The sequence below is a fragment of the Aplidium turbinatum genome, chromosome 3 (genome assembly GCF_918807975.1).
Source record: "Aplidium turbinatum chromosome 3, kaAplTurb1.1, whole genome shotgun sequence".
NCBI lineage: Eukaryota > Metazoa > Chordata > Ascidiacea > Aplousobranchia > Polyclinidae > Aplidium > Aplidium turbinatum.
In genome coordinates, this window is record NC_137474.1 from 24,461,395 (window position 1) to 24,479,627 (window position 18,233).

At 38.8% G+C, this 18,233-nt stretch overlaps 1 protein-coding gene across 2 annotated transcripts in view; it reads left to right on the forward strand.

Moving 5' to 3' along the window:
• Nucleotides 1–18,233, forward strand: part of LOC145767325 (crystal protein-like) — a 245,208-nt gene that overhangs the window by 197,012 nt on the left and 29,963 nt on the right. For both annotated transcript variants that reach the window (XM_082579124.1, XM_082579125.1), the window contains exon 9: nt 4,048–4,251. In XM_082579124.1, the coding sequence (XP_082435250.1) occupies nt 4,048–4,251 (204 nt within the window). The remainder of the gene's footprint in view (nt 1–4,047; nt 4,252–18,233) is intronic.

An 18,233-nucleotide genomic window follows, 5' to 3' on the forward strand; every position in this document is an offset into this window, starting at 1 on the left:
CATGATAATGTTCAATGGGATGGATGAGCTTGGCGACTTTTACAACGTTTTGAAATGTTTGGCGACATCTTAGTAAGATAGAGTCGAAGATCAACCCGTTTATGAACTAGCAAGCGATTTCTTTGCTTTGAAAGCATCAATGTCACAGCCGAAAACCCCTTTTTCAACCATAGCCTATATGAAGTAGGAAGCGACAAAATCCACATCCTAGTTTCTTTCTAGAGAAGCTCATATTTGCCAGCAACCGGCACCAAAACAAATTGTATCGATCATTTCTGAATTTCACTTTTGACTCATCATCTGTTTGCGTATCAATGAACTGCTCTTGAAGTTGCTCTTCTATGTCTGTGGGTTTGGTAGAAAATGGTTGTACCACCCAGTTTGGAGCATGGAGGTGCAGGCATTGAAAATGTCCGCCAAATATGCGGTGTCATTCTTTGAGGGTATCACATCTTCAGCTAAAGTCGCATCACTGTTTGATAGGAATTCGATAACTGAAACAAAAAGGGCATAAATGCGGCTCCAACAAGCACCTTTTGAAAGCCATCTTACCGCGGTGTGGAATAAAAGACGTTCAAATTGTTTATCATTGTGGCAACAAAGTGAACGAAATAATCTGTTGTTGGGAGCATACGTTTTTATCTTGTTGACGCATTTTATCACAATATTCAGTGATCTATGCAGTTCAGGACTGAGATTACGGGCAACCAAATGCTCATAGTGAATTACACAATGTATTGCAATAAGTCCAAGAATTTCTCTTTTCATCAGTGCACTGAACCCTCGATGCTTTTCAACCATTGCCGGATCACCATCAGTTGCGCATTGTAGAATATTCTTCAGTGGAATCCCTTTCTCTTTTCGTAGAAATTTTTCACTGCATTAAAGATGCTTGATGCCCGAGTGTCTGCGGTGCGTTACTGAGCGCAAAATCATTTCTTTTTCTCATATTATGAACAAAATGCACATATCCAAGCAGCAGCGATACCTTGTCAGTCAAGATGGATTCATCTATTTGCAGTGAATGGTTTGTCACATGTAGAACCTCAATAAGTTGTTCCAACACATCAAAACTCATTTCGTCAATACGACGCTGAACTGTGTCGTTGCTTAAAGATACAGCCCTTAAAATTTATGAAGTATTTTGTTGTATAACTGTTCCGATTATTTCTTTTGCAGCTGGCATAATAAGATCTTCGCCAATAGTATGAGGTTTGGCCATTTTTGCAATGAGCAAAGCTAGGTTATAAGAGGCAATAAGACCATTTTCCATTTACGTGTCAGTCCTGTTAAAAAGATTTTGGATAGTAGGCCTAGGCTGCTTTGCTTTTTTATCTTTAAGCTTCCTAAAGTTGCAGCCAAACTATGTTTGGATGCTTTATTTGGAAGCATTGGACTGTTTATTGGTGGTTTGATAAATTCGCCCCCTTCGAGTTTTTTCTCCCCCCCGATCGCCCCTTTTGATTTTTTCGCCCCCCTGGCGCTCGAAATCGCCCCCTAGGGGGCGATTTCGCCCACTTTGAGAAACGTTAGTCTAATCAAACCAATGGATTACAATTTTACAGTAGAATGCATTCCAGGATCACATAACACAGCTGCAGATGCATTTTTTAGACATCCTGTTGATTCACCCGATGAGAGCGACAAAGCAGACCAACAATTACTACTCTTCAGTGTAAATATTCTTGTAATAGCTAAAGGTGAAGATGCCAGTTGTTCTTTAGGACTGGAACAAATAGGGTCAGAAGCAGAAAATGACATTGAGTACCAGTTACTAAAAAGCCAAGTATACAAGGCTTCCCACAGCATAAACACATGTTACGTGAGATGATGCATGCATACTGGAATGTTCGTGATGACTTAACCATTTGTGATGATGATTTCATCTTAAAAGGTACAAGACTGTTCTTCCCTAAAACTTTACGGAAAAATGTTTTGTGTGAACTTCACTCTGGCCACTGTGACATCGAAGGTTCAAAAGCAAGAGCAAAACTATTTGTTTATCGGCCTAACATTGACAATGGTATCGAAAGCTCTTGCAGAAGTTGCAAGAAATGTGAAAATGACCGCCCCAGCCAAGCAAAGGAGCCGATCAAATATGCTCCAACTCGATGTCACCCATTTGAATTTATTTCGACAAATTGGTTTGACCTCGATAGGGACAAATTTTGAGTAAAGTAATTGTTGATTGGTACTCAGGACATTTTAATGTCAAAGGGCCAGTGGCTTAACCTACTGCGACTTCCTGTAGGGTATTGGTTATTTTAGAGAGTGGTTCATTAATACACCAGTCTGTGATTACCGGAGGAGTGACGATGAATCCATGTGGGTCAGCCGAAATTAAAGAGTTTTTCTTACAATGGGGAGTAAAGTGGTCATCCTCATCACCTAGATACCCCCAATGGAACTATACTGTATTGCCGAATCCGCTGAAAAGTGGGCCAAAAGTTTACTCCGGAAATACTGGAAAGAAAAAGGCCAACCCTTGAAAACAAATGAAGATTGAATTAAAGGCTTACTGCAATAGAAGAAGACTCCCCACAAATCCACTGGTTTATCGCCAGCCATGATGCTGTACAACTACCCCTTGCAAAATCTTATCCCATGTCACAAAAGTGCCCTCAAACGCAGCTGGCATAATAAAAAATTACGAATAGATCGTAAAGCTGTAGCCTACAGCGTAAAGAAAAACTGGAACATTATTGCAATAAAAGTGTCAAGCGCTTAAAACTTCTAAAGGTTGGGGATCCGGTGTGCATACAAAACAATATAGCTTAAATAAAAGATGGGACAAGTATGGCATTGTCCTTGAAAGTTATTAATTGTTAATATGGAAAACCTGTTCTAAACGAGACATGCGCAAAAATCTGATAAACGCTAACCATAGAATATAATCGACAAGGAATAGGCTAAACAAGAAACCTGACCATAGAATTGACAAGGATGAAAATAACGCATGAGCTGTGAGGAAAAAGAATGTGGGTTTTGAAAACTGGAAATTAAAATTTCTTCCTGGTCGATTCTATGGTCAGGTTCTAATATTTACCAGAACATCCAGTCGGCATTATGTTGAGAGACTCGTGTTGTGAAAAAAGATTGTGAACCCGTGTATCCATCTTCTTCAATATACTGTATTAATCCCTATTGTTCAATATAGATAGTATATTCAATACTGGCTGATAGTATTCAAATGTGGTTCCTTGCGCACCGCAAATGGAAAATCACCACGCTGAATTAGTTATAGCCTATACCAACGGTGGGCAAACTGCGGCTCGCGAGCCGCATGCGGCTCTTCAACATAAATTTTGTGGCTCTTGTATTAAATCGTAATATTACAAAAAAATTTGGATTATACTTTATAAATGTTATCTCGCGCTGTCAACCAAGCATTGGCGTACTTAGGGTATGGCAGGCCTGGCTCGAGGCATGAGCACCACATTGATACGGGGCGCAAAAATCGATTGGTATAAATTAAAATCTTCAAAATCTAATTTGCGCCCAATACAAAGATCAAAAAGGAGTCTCTCTTTTACTGTAGCCATTGTTAAACAATGGAATTGTGACGTTGCAAAAGCAACATTGTGCTTCTCCTGGCTCATTTTGCGTTCACTCAGGAACAATTGAAAGTTTAGTAAAGTCGCTAAGCAGCGATTAGTTGAAGCCTAGAAGTAGCACCAGAACTTACTTATTCATTTTTCTACAAATTTATAACTTTGTAAAATGAAAACATCGTGCAACCTTGACAAATGAACACTTGGAAGAATTAATTCGCACAGCATTAACAACTTATCGTCCAAATTTTCAGAGATTAGCGAGTCAAGTACAAAACTGATATGGATAAACAATCATTGCGTTATTATTGCTGTTATGTTATTTTGTGTCAACTGATTTTGCTGCTCGCTGGTGTTTATGGTTTACCTGCAAGCGGCTCTTTCTTTGAACAACTTTGCCCAGCCTTGGACTCTGTAGTATTCAAGAATTATCTCTCTACCAAAGCTATAGATGCACTGTTCCAACCAATTCAAATAAGCTCGCTTTTTTTAACAGGAGGCTTGGGAGGAGCCACTCTGCTTCGATAGAGTTTGTCACGCCGCAGAGCTGGCATACGTGTTCAACGTGGAGAATCTCACAAGGTTCGAATATACAAACGAAGAAAGGGATTTGTCGACACGTATCCTCAACTACTGGACTAATTTTGCCAAATATGGTGACCCGAACCTATCCAGTGAGGAGAACTTGTTTTCTCGGCAGGTAAATTTAGCAAGATATCTCTGGACAATTCGTTATTAGAGTACACAATCCAAAAATCGAGCAAATAGCTGGAGAGAAAATAAGAGCGACTTTCAACACCGAAGCAGGACTGATGTCGTTAGCTCCATACACTCTGTAGCATAGGTGTAAAGGAAGATTACTTTTTAAGAATGTGAAGGCATCTTGCTCAAATATAATTCTTTGTGCCCAAATATTTCTTTGGATAAATCATACACTAGGTTACTTTATTTAAGTTCACTTTGTCAACAAAATTGCCAAATAAAAAAAAAATTATACAAAAGCTTAAAATTTTGTGCCTAGATTTTTAGAAAATTTGCTCAAAATCTTAAAGGATTTAAATTATTTTTAAAATCTTACAAACTAAAACATGTGCATCGGCATCCTCTCAAGTAGGCTACATGTAACTCTACACACAGTGAAATCTACATGACTTCACAGCTATCTTTTATATTTTGAAAGAAAATGCATTATTAACTGCTGACAGATTTCAACTGTTTCGAACTTACGGTCATCTATACACAGGGGCGCCGGAACGATTTTTGACTGGGGGGGCAAGATTACGAAAAAAGGGCACTTTTGTTTACTGAAAGGCCAATTTTTTTTCAAGTTTTAAGATAAGACATAGCGATAATGCTAATCTATCAGCTCACTATGTATTGAGTAATGATAGCCTACAAGTGTCCGGTATACAAAGAAGGGCATCATGCTATTTTATAATGATGTAACCTACTGTCAAGCCTTAAAGCAGCCTGCGGCCATGGCCGCTAAGTAGTGCTTGAATGAACCGCAGGTGCTACCTCCTCAATCGGTCAAGTTTGGCCGCCGGTCTCTCCTAGCCAATTATTTAATTTTGCAATACAATGATCGTGGATTAACTGTCGAAAACATGCAGTATCAAAGAGTGACGCAAAGTTAGATCAGCGCGTCATAATCGCCACTGTTGCATTGTGTGGGGAATATTTGTTATTGATGGAATATCCATCTGCGATCGCCAGCGCTGTAAGTCTTGTTTGTAATTCCCGACGTTTATTTTAACAAAGTCTTAATCCGAATTGCTAATTTACATCGGCTGGCAATATTGTCGATTCGATGTTGTCGGACATTGAATCGTTGTTAAAAAGGAGAACAAAGTTAGTTGACATCAATGGGAAAACATTTTTTGATTATATTTTGCAAAAATTATGCTTCTTTTAGTAATGTCTTTTAGTAATGTACATCATTGAAATAGCTAAATCCTCAATTGCTAAGGCAACAGGATCAGATGTCAGTAGATTTAACAGAAAAAATATTTCGCACTTGCTAGTGCATCGTCAGTTCTGATAAAGGGCAGTTAAAGCCTACAAGTAATGTTTTAATCATTGAAATACTTAGTTTATTACCTTGCCGTCATCGTCAACACATGTCGAACGTTGTTTTTCGTTGCTAAAAAGAATTCTAGGGGAGTAGCGAACTTTTATAAAATCAGCCACATTGGAGACACTCGTGCGAGTGTCGTTTGAATAGTACTGGATTACAATCCCGATAAAGCAGTTATTGCGTGGTGCAGCGATTCTATTGTAGGACGTCGCCCAGGCCCAGACTTCAACAACGCTAAGTGATCATTTTAGCATTGTTGCAAGTTTAATTCTGTTTACTTGTGCTATCGTTATTTGTATTTTGGCCTCCAAGCACGCAGATTTGGCCGCCGAGAAGGAGCTCCCGTTAGGCCACGATGGCTGTCGAAAAAAAAAACGAGTTTTAAGGCCTGTACTGTGTTGCAAAATTTTGTGCCGTAAATATTATTTTGAAGCAAAAATGAAAAATTATAATTAGGCTAAAAGCGAATAGCAGAAATTGTTATATTGCAAAATGTGCAGTAGCTTACATGACTTTAAAAGGGCACCATTGCCCCCCCTGCCCCTCCATCTGCAGAAAATTTGAGGGCAGGGGGGGCATTCGCCCCCCCTGCCCCCCCGCTTCCGGCGCCCCTGTCTATACACAGCGGTGAAAGAAAATTGATTTGGACTGGGTTAATTTTTTATTCTTTGTATTGATTTGCATTGCCTTAACTTTATCATTCTTTGGTTTGGATAGTTGTTTTCATGACGTAAGTGATAAAAAAGCAGAGTGAGAAGAGTTTTAATCTTGACATTTAAACGCTAAAGAAACGTAATTTTTCCTGCCAATAATAAGGTTAGATCTTCTTAGAAAAGTTGTGCTAAGAAATGATTAGAATATGCATGATTGCATGGCTACTTAGAGATACAACCTGATTTGTCACATTCTGCAAAATTTTCCAGATTTTACTAACCGTCTAAATGAAATTGTTTAATGATTGTATTTTAACCTTTTCTTTGCTGTCTTCCCCAGATGTTAGATTAAGTTTTAACATCATCAGGTATTGAGAAAGACAATTTAATTCACACAGTTTCAGTTAGATAGCCCAGATGATCGAACCGGAAAGAAATAATATTAAGCTGAAACTTTCCCAGATGGTTCTATTGATAATGTGTACTGACCAAAAAAATCCCTATGATTCCCTTTTGGGAATAGTGAGTTTTGGCCATTTTTCTATAATAATAATGGCAGCAGGTCCCACAGGCTAAAAATTCGAAATGGTCTAAAATTGATCTTTTATACCTCATTAGAAAGATAATTTAATGCTGAATCGCTTTCACATAAGAACTAAGTTATGGTAAAAAAATACACACATTTGAAGTTATAAGACTTGTTACCAATGTAGGGCCTACCATAGGGCCTCAAAATTGTATGCAACAAACAGTGTAGGGCCTACCAGCCTCATTTTTTAATTAATATGAGGCTGCGGTACCGTACACTGTTTGTTGCATTAAGTAAAAAGTCTTATAGTAATGATACCAGACAGTCAACCGATGATTCCTCTTTGGGAATAGTGAGTTTTGGCCACTTTTCCATATTGGCAGCAGCTCTTATAGGCCAAAAATTCGAAATCGCCTAAAATTGATGTTTTATACCTCATTAGAAAGATAATAATTTTATGCTGAATCACTTTCGTAAAAGAACTGTTGTCCAAAAGTGCCCACTTTTGATGTTATGATTCATTGAATTATAAGTTAACCCTATTCGGACTAACGGGTGGCCCACTTTTGATGTTATGATTCATTGAATTATAAGTTAACCCTATTCGGACTAACGGGTGGACGGGTTCCGTCCATACCTAAAACTTTCATCGATTACATAAAAGTTATTGGCTCAAATTAACTGAAGTTTCATGACTTTTCCTAAAAATTATTCATCGTTGTTTTAAAAATAAAATGACATTTTTATGTGGTATAGTTTTTTAGTTATCAGCAGTTTTTGACACCCTACTCCTAAAATTGCCAGGTCATCTGAAAAACTTTATCATCTTGTACAAGTTAGCAAACATTTGTATTGTTTTGTGTCTTCCAAGATTTACTGCGTGACCTACAGGACTACTGACCATTTCGGATTACATGCATGACTGGACCGTGTGCCTTTTACGAAGATATTAACGATTTCAGGAGATTATGATGGAGACATCAGAAAATTTTTTAAAAAAATGACTACTTTTAGCAAAAAAGCAATAGCAAATAACTGGTAGAGTATGTGTGTCTACTTAAAATTTTAATCAGTTTGTCAATAATTTTGCTTTAACTTTGCGAAAAAAGCAACCTTGTAACGTTTTTATATCAAAAGTTATTAGCAAATGAAAGTGTGGATGGAATAAGTCCACACGTCAGGCCATTACCTCACAAAAATAGCTTAATCCGAATAAGGTTAAGACTTAAATTTCTAACGAAAACGCATGTTTTATCATTATGTGGCGTCTATTAATTGTGTACCAGCTATACACAGGATCGTTTTCTTTCGAATGAACGCAACAAAGCTTAATTTATTGATCTGATTTCTGAGAGTTTGAAGAAAGATGGACAGCAAGTAACTAACTGTGATGGTGATGCTGACATTGAAATTGTGAAAACAGTGATCAATCTTTCTGTAAGCAGACGAAATCCTATTGTTTTAGCCAACGCCACAGACATCATTGTTATGTTACTCTATCATTGGAGGGAAGATTTTCAAGATGTTGGTTTTTTCAAGAAAGGACTCAGGGATGGAGGCTGGAGCATGAAAAATGCTTCACCACCACTGGAGATAATCAGAGAGCATCTTCTATTTATTCATACATGGTCCGGCTGTTATACTGTTTCGGCTCCATTTGGAAAAGCAAGCTTTCTCAACCTTGTGAAAAAATCTGATGAACTGATAGATTTATCTACAGAAATGAGCAGACCAAGCTAAAATTGCACTATTAGCAGAACCAATCTTTGTAGCAATACACAGTATGGTGGAAAGAAATTTGACACTTTAACGAAACTCAGGTTAGTTTTAAAAGTATTGGCTAAGTCAGTTGTTGTATACAATACAGGTATATTTCTCACTGAAAATCACTCTATAAGACCCTAGTACAGAAAATTAATGAACCACATGTATTAACAAATCAGCAATTTAGCACGAATCTCAAAAACATTGCATTTGTGCATAAGAGTGTAACACTTTAAATAAATTAACGCAGAGAGAGGCAATTCAAGATCATATCCCTGGTCTTTTAAACATCTCTGTAATAAGTTATTATTTCATATACCTTCCATTATTAATTTTACTTTAGACATAGAAAGTATATGGAGATGGCAACCAAAGTTGATTTGGAACCAGAAAAAATGCCACCAAGCAGAGCAGCTTATTACCATGCTCTTCGTGCACATCATCAAGTAACCACACGGAAATTGTTAAGCAATAGGGAAATAGAGTCAAAGGAAGAGGAGTGCTATTCTCCAATAATGACGGACAATGAAGTTTCTCCAGAGTGTGTCCTGCAGGTTATAAGATGCAAATGCCAATCAACGAAGAATCAATGTGGTACAAAGAGATGTTCATGTGAGAAGCATGACCTCAATTGTGTAACAGCATGCAGTGGTTGTCATGGTGAAGGATGTGAAAATAAGAGGTAAGCAGTTCTTCAATTCAACGTTTTCCAACGATGTATTTGTTGGACAATCAAGATTTTAGTCAATAAAGATGAATCTAAGTATAAAACGTCATAATTCACTAGCCTACAACAGAAGCAAGTTATGTGACCATCATGTTAGTTGTATAGAGTGACTTTAACTATTTATATGTCAAGTGACATGCAGTCAGATCAGATATTTCATATCTTCTGATCAATGTTATTAATTTTAGATAGTCTACTTGAACTTTACGTATCGAGTGATGATGATAATGACGATAGAATGAATATCCTTGTTTTAGTCTAATATAAAATATGGAAATGCTAGTACTTGGACATTGGTTGCAAGATTTAACCCTTAGAAGGTTGAGCTCATGGAGTCTTGCTCAGTTTGGGGGGGGGGCTGTCGATTCTTCTTGTGCTTTAGAAGTGATATCTCTGTTGTTTTTTTAAGGCACAGTTTCAAAATTTGGGATTCACTTTGTAAAATTATTTACGCTGAGCATATCCAAAATTTAAAACTATGTGAATTTTAGAACTACGCATATACGTTGAAATGTTGAGGTGACTTATGAATTTTGGATTATTTTGCAATTGCGTGAATTTACACATTATTTTTTGGTAGAGTAATGAAGAACATGCATTGCAATGTTGTAATTAAATTTTTTTTACATAATCTCAATTTGAATCTATATTTTTCATGCAAAAGAATATAATAATGCAAAATAACATATAAATAGAATATGAAATATTTCAGAGGATGTGCTGAAAAATGCCTTATATCCAGGGTTGCCATCGACATGGACCCAAAAATAAGCACAACCGAAAAATTAGATTAGCATTTAAAAAAAAGTTTTTAGGCATACTTTGTATTTATACGAGCCGTGTCATATCACATTCCATACTTTTTGCTAGAAACAATCTGCTCCAGCAACTCCTTGTTAATAGAAAATGCTTTAAATAGTCTGCTCCTTTCCTTGGTCCACTGCGCCGAAACAAGAGAGAATAATCTTTCCACAAACGCATTGCTGACCGGAAAGGAGAAAATGCTGCTAACCAGCATATAGAGCAGCGGAAAAGAGTTGTTTCCGGTAAAGATCTTCATCCACTTCGCCGCAAGTTCATCCTTGCTGAACAGTTGAACACATCATCTGGAATCTTCTTGAGCAGAGCGAACAGCCGAGACCTTATCGAACACCTCATCTTTCATTGCCATTAGTGGATCAACTTGCTTCGCCACCCCCTTGCCTTCCTCGTAGCCCACTCGATTGCTTGATCTTTCAGCAGGGTCCAACTGATGTGTGTTGGATGCTTGTCAAATCGATACCACTTGTTGATACATTCCAAAGTAATGGTGTAGAACTCCTGGAAGCTCGCTTTGAGAACCATAGCATACGGTTATAGGTGAATTGTTCGTAAACAGTTTTTCGTAAAACAATTGTTCGTAAACAATTGTTCGTAAAAGCAATTCTTCGTAAAGCAATTCTTCGTAAAGCATTTCTTCGTATACATCAATTCTTCGTATAGGTGAATTGTTCGTAAACAGGTGATAGGTCAATTGTTCGTGAACAATTTTTCGCAACAGCAAGGTTTGTCTTGCAATTTCCGATGAAGGTGCATAATGCAAATTTTCCTGAATAACCAAGTTACGAGACATAAACAAATAAGCACAATGAAAAAGCGCATTTTTTGTTATTTATTAGAATACAACAATTGTCTGTGTTTAGCAATTCTTTGCTTATAGTGGGGTGGGTTCCCTGCCTGTGTATTTTTTCAATTTCATTTCAACTTGATGCAAAAGTTTTGTTCTTAATACCAAATTGAAGGTAAGGGCCTAAGGAACAATTCTGGTTCGAGTGTCAAACTGTCAGATAAAAAATAACAAAATGGCCGCCAAAATCCAAGATGGCTGCCAATTTCCAGATTTTTTCACATTATGCCTCGTAACTTTTATACTATTGAACCTAGAATGGTGATTTTGGTCTCGAAACCTAGGTTTGTATGTATGAGTAATTCAGTTAAAATAAAATAAACACGATTGGAGCAATATGTTTTCTTATATTGAGTTAACTTCCAAATAAATATGCAACAATCTTGCTGTTAGTTTTGCGTTAGAAGTACGAATGACTGCGAAGTAGCGAAGCAGACCAGACAGTTAGTCAAAGGCATCCAAGAATGCAAAGTTTGTAGGCCTACATCATTACAGATTCAGCTCGTAGGCTATAGTTTAGGGCAAAACTGTCCGCACCAAAAAGATATTTGGCACGCGAATAAGTCATAACATTAGCACATAGTCACATAATTCGAAAACTGTCCGGCTGCGTTCAAAAGGTTGCCGACCCCTGGTTTAGGGTCATAAAGCAAACTAATCACAACAAAAGGCTTGCAAAATTGCTCGAAAAAACTCTTCCAAGCAATATATTCAACAAGAAAATGGCTAACAAATTAACCAAGGCCCATATATTGTAATAATTGTATGCGGTATTTTATATAGGCTACATGTTAATATTGAAAATTGTTCAGTAGTCCAGCTATTTCTTGAATGTGCACTTGCACTGACGTGTGCATTTTAACTTAGTCTTTACGCATTTGCACCGAGAGCAGGTAATTGTGCAAGTGCACTTCACATCCAGATGGAACACATTCTTGGCGAGAGGCAGCGTGGTCCAAATGGGAAGCAGCTTGGCGTCCTCTTCCTTCCACCCATGGTCAATTGGGTTGATGATAGGCATCATGGACATGTGGGCTGTTGCCCAGATGCTTGCTTGAAAGACACTTCTTTTAAGATGTTGATCCAAAGCATCACTAGTTGGGGGAATGCTCTCCACGTCCCTAGTTGTCTGTGAGAACAACTTCATTCGGACGAGGTCAACATCATTGTCCTCATTTGAGTACAGTCTACAGACAAAGTTTTTTGCCACTTCATTCAACCTTGGGGATGTTTGGAATGTGGTGTCGGCAATAGTTGCAAATTGCTCCGTAAGAGATGGAACTTCGTGCATCAACGCGCAGCAGGATCGCTTACCCTTGAACTTGAAGGAAGATGTGCTGTCTGATCCAGTGAATGCATGGAAAAGGGCCATGGCTTTGCATATTGTCGTGCCTAGGTTTATGGCAATAGTAGGCCTATTCAGGGAGATCATTTTGGTTCTCTTTCCCGCTTTGAATGAGATTCAAATTTCTGCTGCCGGGTTCAAAGCCTTTATGTGATGAAAGTTACTCAGAAAGATTATGAAAACATCTGTGTCTCCAGTATACACCATCCCAATTGAGGAAGATTGGAGGGCGTGGAGGAGATGTAGCCTACTAAGACACGCGTGACAGCTTCCTCATGGTTGCATTGATCCATTGGTGGACCGTTTCCAACATGGTGGACTTGGTCACCTGCAGTGATGTAGACATTCTTGTCATTTGGGAACTCTTCTTCTGTTATCTTCGACAAGAATGTGAACAGTTCCTTCTTGTTATCAACATTCGCCAGAAACTTCTGCCAATTTCCTGGGATTTTGGCAGTACCAGATACGCACTGTCGGATGCCTGTTCCTCGTTTTTCCCCTGTGCCTCCTTTGATCGTCAGTGCACGATACTGGTCCCAGACAATATCTACTCTTGTCGATCGGTTCAAGTCATGACGAACTCTTGGGAAAAATACCTTGTCGAAGTATAAGTTAAAGGTCTTGCCTTGGACAGTTGTACCAGGAAGTGAGTGTATCAGTACTCCACCATCAATAATAATGAAGTCATAAACATCTGGCGCAAGTAACTCCACGTCGACAGAAATTGAGCTACTTGTACTGGCTTCCGTGATATATACCAGCAAATCTGACTTGGTACAAGAGTTGAGGGACCTTTCAGAAGACAACGAAGGTGGGTATAGGGAAGATTCGTGATGAAAAGATAGACTTCTTCAAGTTCCCCCCGCGGCTGGCTAATACAAGAAAAGCTTGCCCAAAAAGCTCTGCGTGACGTTTGAAGTGTTGCATTTTCAGCTTAATTGTTGACTTTTTTGTGCTTTCTTTTCATGGAAGAACACTAAGATGTTGCGCTTGATCGGCGCTATAAAAGGTGTGCCATTGGAGTCAAGCACACTCTGTCTGGAGTTATTGTACTGCTCTTGTCCCAAAACCTCCACTTTATGTACAGATGCAGCAGCAACCGCCGACTCACACATCTTGTTATCTAATGTAGCCATGTCTCCACTGAACTCCTCAAAAGGATTCCCATTGCTCAGCAACACCTCCATCAGGTCTTTAACATGGCGTAGAAATCGGTGCTGAGATGCACATACTTCTTCATGATGAGGGAGTTCTTCTTCATCATCGTCGTGAGCATTTACACCACTGAACTCCTCAATGACACGGCTGATTTCTGAGCCAGTCAATATCCCGCGCTTCAACATGTCACAATTCTCAGTGCGACCAATAATGCCACCAACTCCTTTCACCCTTTTATTGGCTTGCTCGTGTGCTTGATCGATAGGTAAGGATGAGAAACGGTGATTGCTTTGAGTTATTGTCCAGTGTCCCATATTAAATTGTTCCTGGATACTCTGTGGAAGACCTTCCAGGTCTCGAATAAAGATTGGAATCCACCTTGCGTAATTGTGGTGGTCTAGAGCAAAGAACAGAGGTGCAAGCTTCTGCAGGGTATAAACCATGAGTTCTAGCTTCCTCTCTTGATGTGCCGGGATGAACATGAATATGATATGTTGGTAGGCCTACTTGTGTATGAGTAGCCAGAATTTGAACGTTGGACTCTGTTGGGAAGCTACAATGACTCAATCCTCAAGAGCCATCTTGGTTCCACTGTCTTCGGACGCTCGTTTTAGAAGGCTGTTAAGTACCACAACAGTGACTTGATGGGCATATCTTGTTCTCGTTACATTGGATGCTTTTAGAAAAGCTGTGGCTGGTGCTTCTGCTTTCACTAACCCAGATTTTTTCAGGGTTTTAGGCCATCCAGACACACGCAGAAGATTTCCCATGGTGCTCCACAAAGCCATCTCAATGTGAAGCCCACCTAGCATAACCACAATCTTGTCTTCCCCAAAAATGTCAGGGAAGATCTACTGCATTTTTTTGGTGATGTCATAGAGTGGTTGATCCACTACCAACACAGAGACTTGGTGTGGGTTGAGGTGCTTAGTTGTCTTTTTCACCAGTTCCATTCCATGTCGAATCATTTTTGGAGTGGCGGCTTTTTCATGAAAAAGTAGCAAGAGGGCTTTAATGCATTTTTCCGGTTGTCCAACAGAATCTGATCCAGCAGCGAGACACTAAAATCACCAATCTTTGCTCCAATCATGTTTATTTTATTTTTATTGAATTACTCGTACATACAAACCTAAGTTTAGAGATCACAATCACCATTTTAGGTTCAATAGAACAAAAGTTACCAAGCATAATGTGAAAAAATCTGGAATTTGGCAGCCATCTTGAATTTTGGTGGCCATTTTGTTTTTTTTTATCTGACAGCTGGACACTCGAACCAAAATTGATTTATAGGTCCTTACTTTCAAATTGGTACTGAAAACGAAACTTTTGCATCAAGTTGAAATGACAGAGTGCCTGGGCACTAGGGTGCCACAGGCGCCCCTCAAAAATTAAAATTGCGTCCAATACACCTGAACTTTTTTTTGTATGTGACACTTGGTAAAAAAAAGCATATGTGAGAAATTTCAATAAGTTTTGATAAAATTTGGACGTGCAGATTAAGTTTAAAGTTTTTAAAAGTAAATTTTTACAATTTCAATAGTAAAATCCTCTCTAAATCATCAAAACTCAGACATTTCTTCTCAGTTACGGAGTATTTGAACTTCAAATACTTTCTGGTGAACTTACTCACTAATTTACAATCGTACAGACCATGTGTCAATTGTATATGTTCAACAATTTATGAAAAATGCCTAAAAATATGAGGTTTCATGCATTAGACAATTCTTCCCGCTTGCTGGCAAGCAGATCAATTTCCTCGTGCGATTTTGATGTATGAAAACAACCTGATGCGCTATCAGAAAGAGTTTGAAAATTGCTTTTAAAGCGTTGAAATATGGAAATGTTGGGTCCACTGCTGCTTTCTATTTTGAGTTCTTCCCAAACATGCGTCAGTATTATCTCCCCAATATGATGCCTGCATGCTGCCCAAAGTAGGTCTTTTCCAAGATGATCTTGTGTTTGGATACAGGCCGCAGTTTTGTGGCCGTATTGCTACTTGTGGTGTCAAACACCATTGCAGCAAGACATGCAGTACAGTTCTAATTGTTTAACAATTCCATGCTTGCATTGGCTATTTGCTTTCCTTTTGGATCGGATGTTTGTGCAGGCAAATAAGGAACACCAAGCAGTTTTGAGCCTCCAATACCTGATAGTAATATCGGAAGCTTATCAACTTGCTTATTAGGGTTTGTTAGTGACTCCATCATTTTACCATCCCAATGAATGGTTCCAACTTCAGGAGGTATCCAACCTTTTTTAACCGCTTCAGAAATATTGAAAATCGTTTCAACTCTATACCTTTGAGCCGTCATGTGGTTTAAGTTTACGCGAATAGTTTCACCAGAACAACTCTTGATTAACGAGTGTAGTGTTGCAGATAATGCAGTTGGTGTTATTCTGTTTAGTAAACTTGTGGCCACTAAACCAGGTGATCGTAAAATGTCGTGTGGTACAAATATTGCGGTACCGGTTTTTACAACTCGACGGTGACTCCTTTTACTTCCTGTGGATGTAGAAGGCTCGGCAGTGTTAACTGCAATCACTTCATCACTGGTATCATCGCTAGAAGAAAGTAAAATGTTACTTTTGCTGCTGGATTCAACCTCTTGACGTTTTATTTCTTTTTTTTCCTTTGCACTTCTGCTTCTTTTCTAGAATGTTTTCGTTTCAACATCTTACGCAAAGCACTGTCTCTCCCTGCCATTGACGCCTCTCTGGTAGTTTGCATGCTCCACAAAAATTCTTTATCTTCCTCAATTGACATCTTCTTCATTACATCGCGAGGCCAGAAAGGAAAGGTCAATTGAATTTCTTTTTAAATTCCTTAATCCTTTCCGATTGCTTTCCATCACTCCTATGGAAGTATTCCATCTGAATTTTGAAGATAAGACTCATTTCATCTCGAAAAGATTGAATTTTTTGAGCCATTTTTTTTTGGATGAATTGTTGGAATATTAGCTTTGTAGTAAAACGTTAAGATGTCCTTCACTGTCTCGTTTGCTGCATCTACTGATATTTGGATTTTCCTTTTCGTGGGATTTTGAGATTCAAGCTCCTGCTTAAAGGCAAGAAAGCTTAAAATCACTTGATGATAAGTTGGCAGTTTACTTCCCTTGATTTTCTGATCATCTTTCGTTGGAATAGTAGAAAGAAGATACTGTTTCTCAGCATTCTGAGACTGGCTGTTCATGATTGTAATACTAACCAAACCGATTTGTAAAAGCACTACCGTATCAATTATCATTAGTAGAATAACCTAAAAAACAATACAACCATAGGTTTTACAACATTATTAGCCTTTCCTGCAAGAAGCAAAGGTAACATAACCCTTTCTTACAGTAGGCTACCTGCCTTATCTTTGCTGTCTGCTATATTCTCCCAGATTAAGTCACAACTTGCATGGGTTTAATACTAAGCTTTCCTGGGCGCTGCAATACTGATTCAACAGAAGAAGAAATACTAAAGCCATTATTCCAAGACCCTGAGTGAGGTCAAGCCAGCTATGTTGATTCAATGTTGCAAGATGGTGAATCAATGTAACAGGCGCGGAGCTGTCATGCTTGACTTCAATTGAGATCTTGATTCTTGACATACTGGCACTGGTCTCCTAACCTAATTCTTGAATTTACCTTGTTTCAATGTTGAGAAAAAGATGAGAAATAGCAAAAAAACTGATGTTCAAACTAGGGAAATCCCCTAATTTTACTGTATTTCAGTTTAGACTTTCGTTTTCAATCTGCACATCCAATTTTTGTCCAATCTCAATCAAACTTTGCAAAGTGCCTTAATATGTGAAATGTCACACCAGAAAAAAAGTTCAGGTGATTTCGGCCACATGAGGGCGCCTGTGGCACTCTACTGGGCACCCCACTATTACACTATCAATACTACTTTAAGTAACTTCGTACAAATTGTCCACAAGCCAAGTTTAGTATGAAGTATTGTGTGCAATTCCACGCAAGTAGGCTAATCACAAATTTCATGATCTTGAAAGTCTTGACGCCAGGTTCGGACGACTCTAGTTAGTCTTTCTGCACTGTCCTTGTACTTCTTCTTTGGAGGGAGTCCTGCCTGGCCACTGACGTACTGTTCAATGCGAACCTCATTTAGGTTTTGCTCTCGCTTGATTGCAGATATGAACTTCCAAATATCTGGATGATTTGCAGATACCTGGAACATGAACCCTCTGTGCCATCCTTCAATGCTATTATTAGTTTTGGGAAGGCCACTGAGGACGCCATCATAGCAGTTCCACATTTGAATTGCAAACATTGGAGGACGGCGCCCTTGACGACGATCTGGGCGCCCAACCCAAGTGTCTTCAAAGTAGTCAATTACTGGCTGAGCAACATCTGGTAATACATTCCCATCGTTTTTCTCCAAATGCACTGGCACAAATGGAAGAACCAGCCACGGTGAGTTGAAAGTGGGTACTCTCTTCTTACTGCATTGACCATGGCCATTTCAAAGTCAGTCATGATTGTCTCTGGAACAGCAACAGCAGGTAACAACTCCATGAATGTATGTCTCTCTTCTTTTGTCCCCAGCAGGGCATACACCAGAGGCACTGAAGTGTTTTCCGTCAGTCCGTGTATTGTGTAAAGCTGTTCAAACAGTGAAGGCACTGTCTTGAAGGTGCCGTCAGCATACCAGCAGTGCTTTGAATGGGCAAGGAACTGCAGATTTCTATGAGTGGCACAATTATGTGTTTAAGCACAATTAGCACATCTCTAGCATATAGGCTACCCTAATTGATTGTTCGT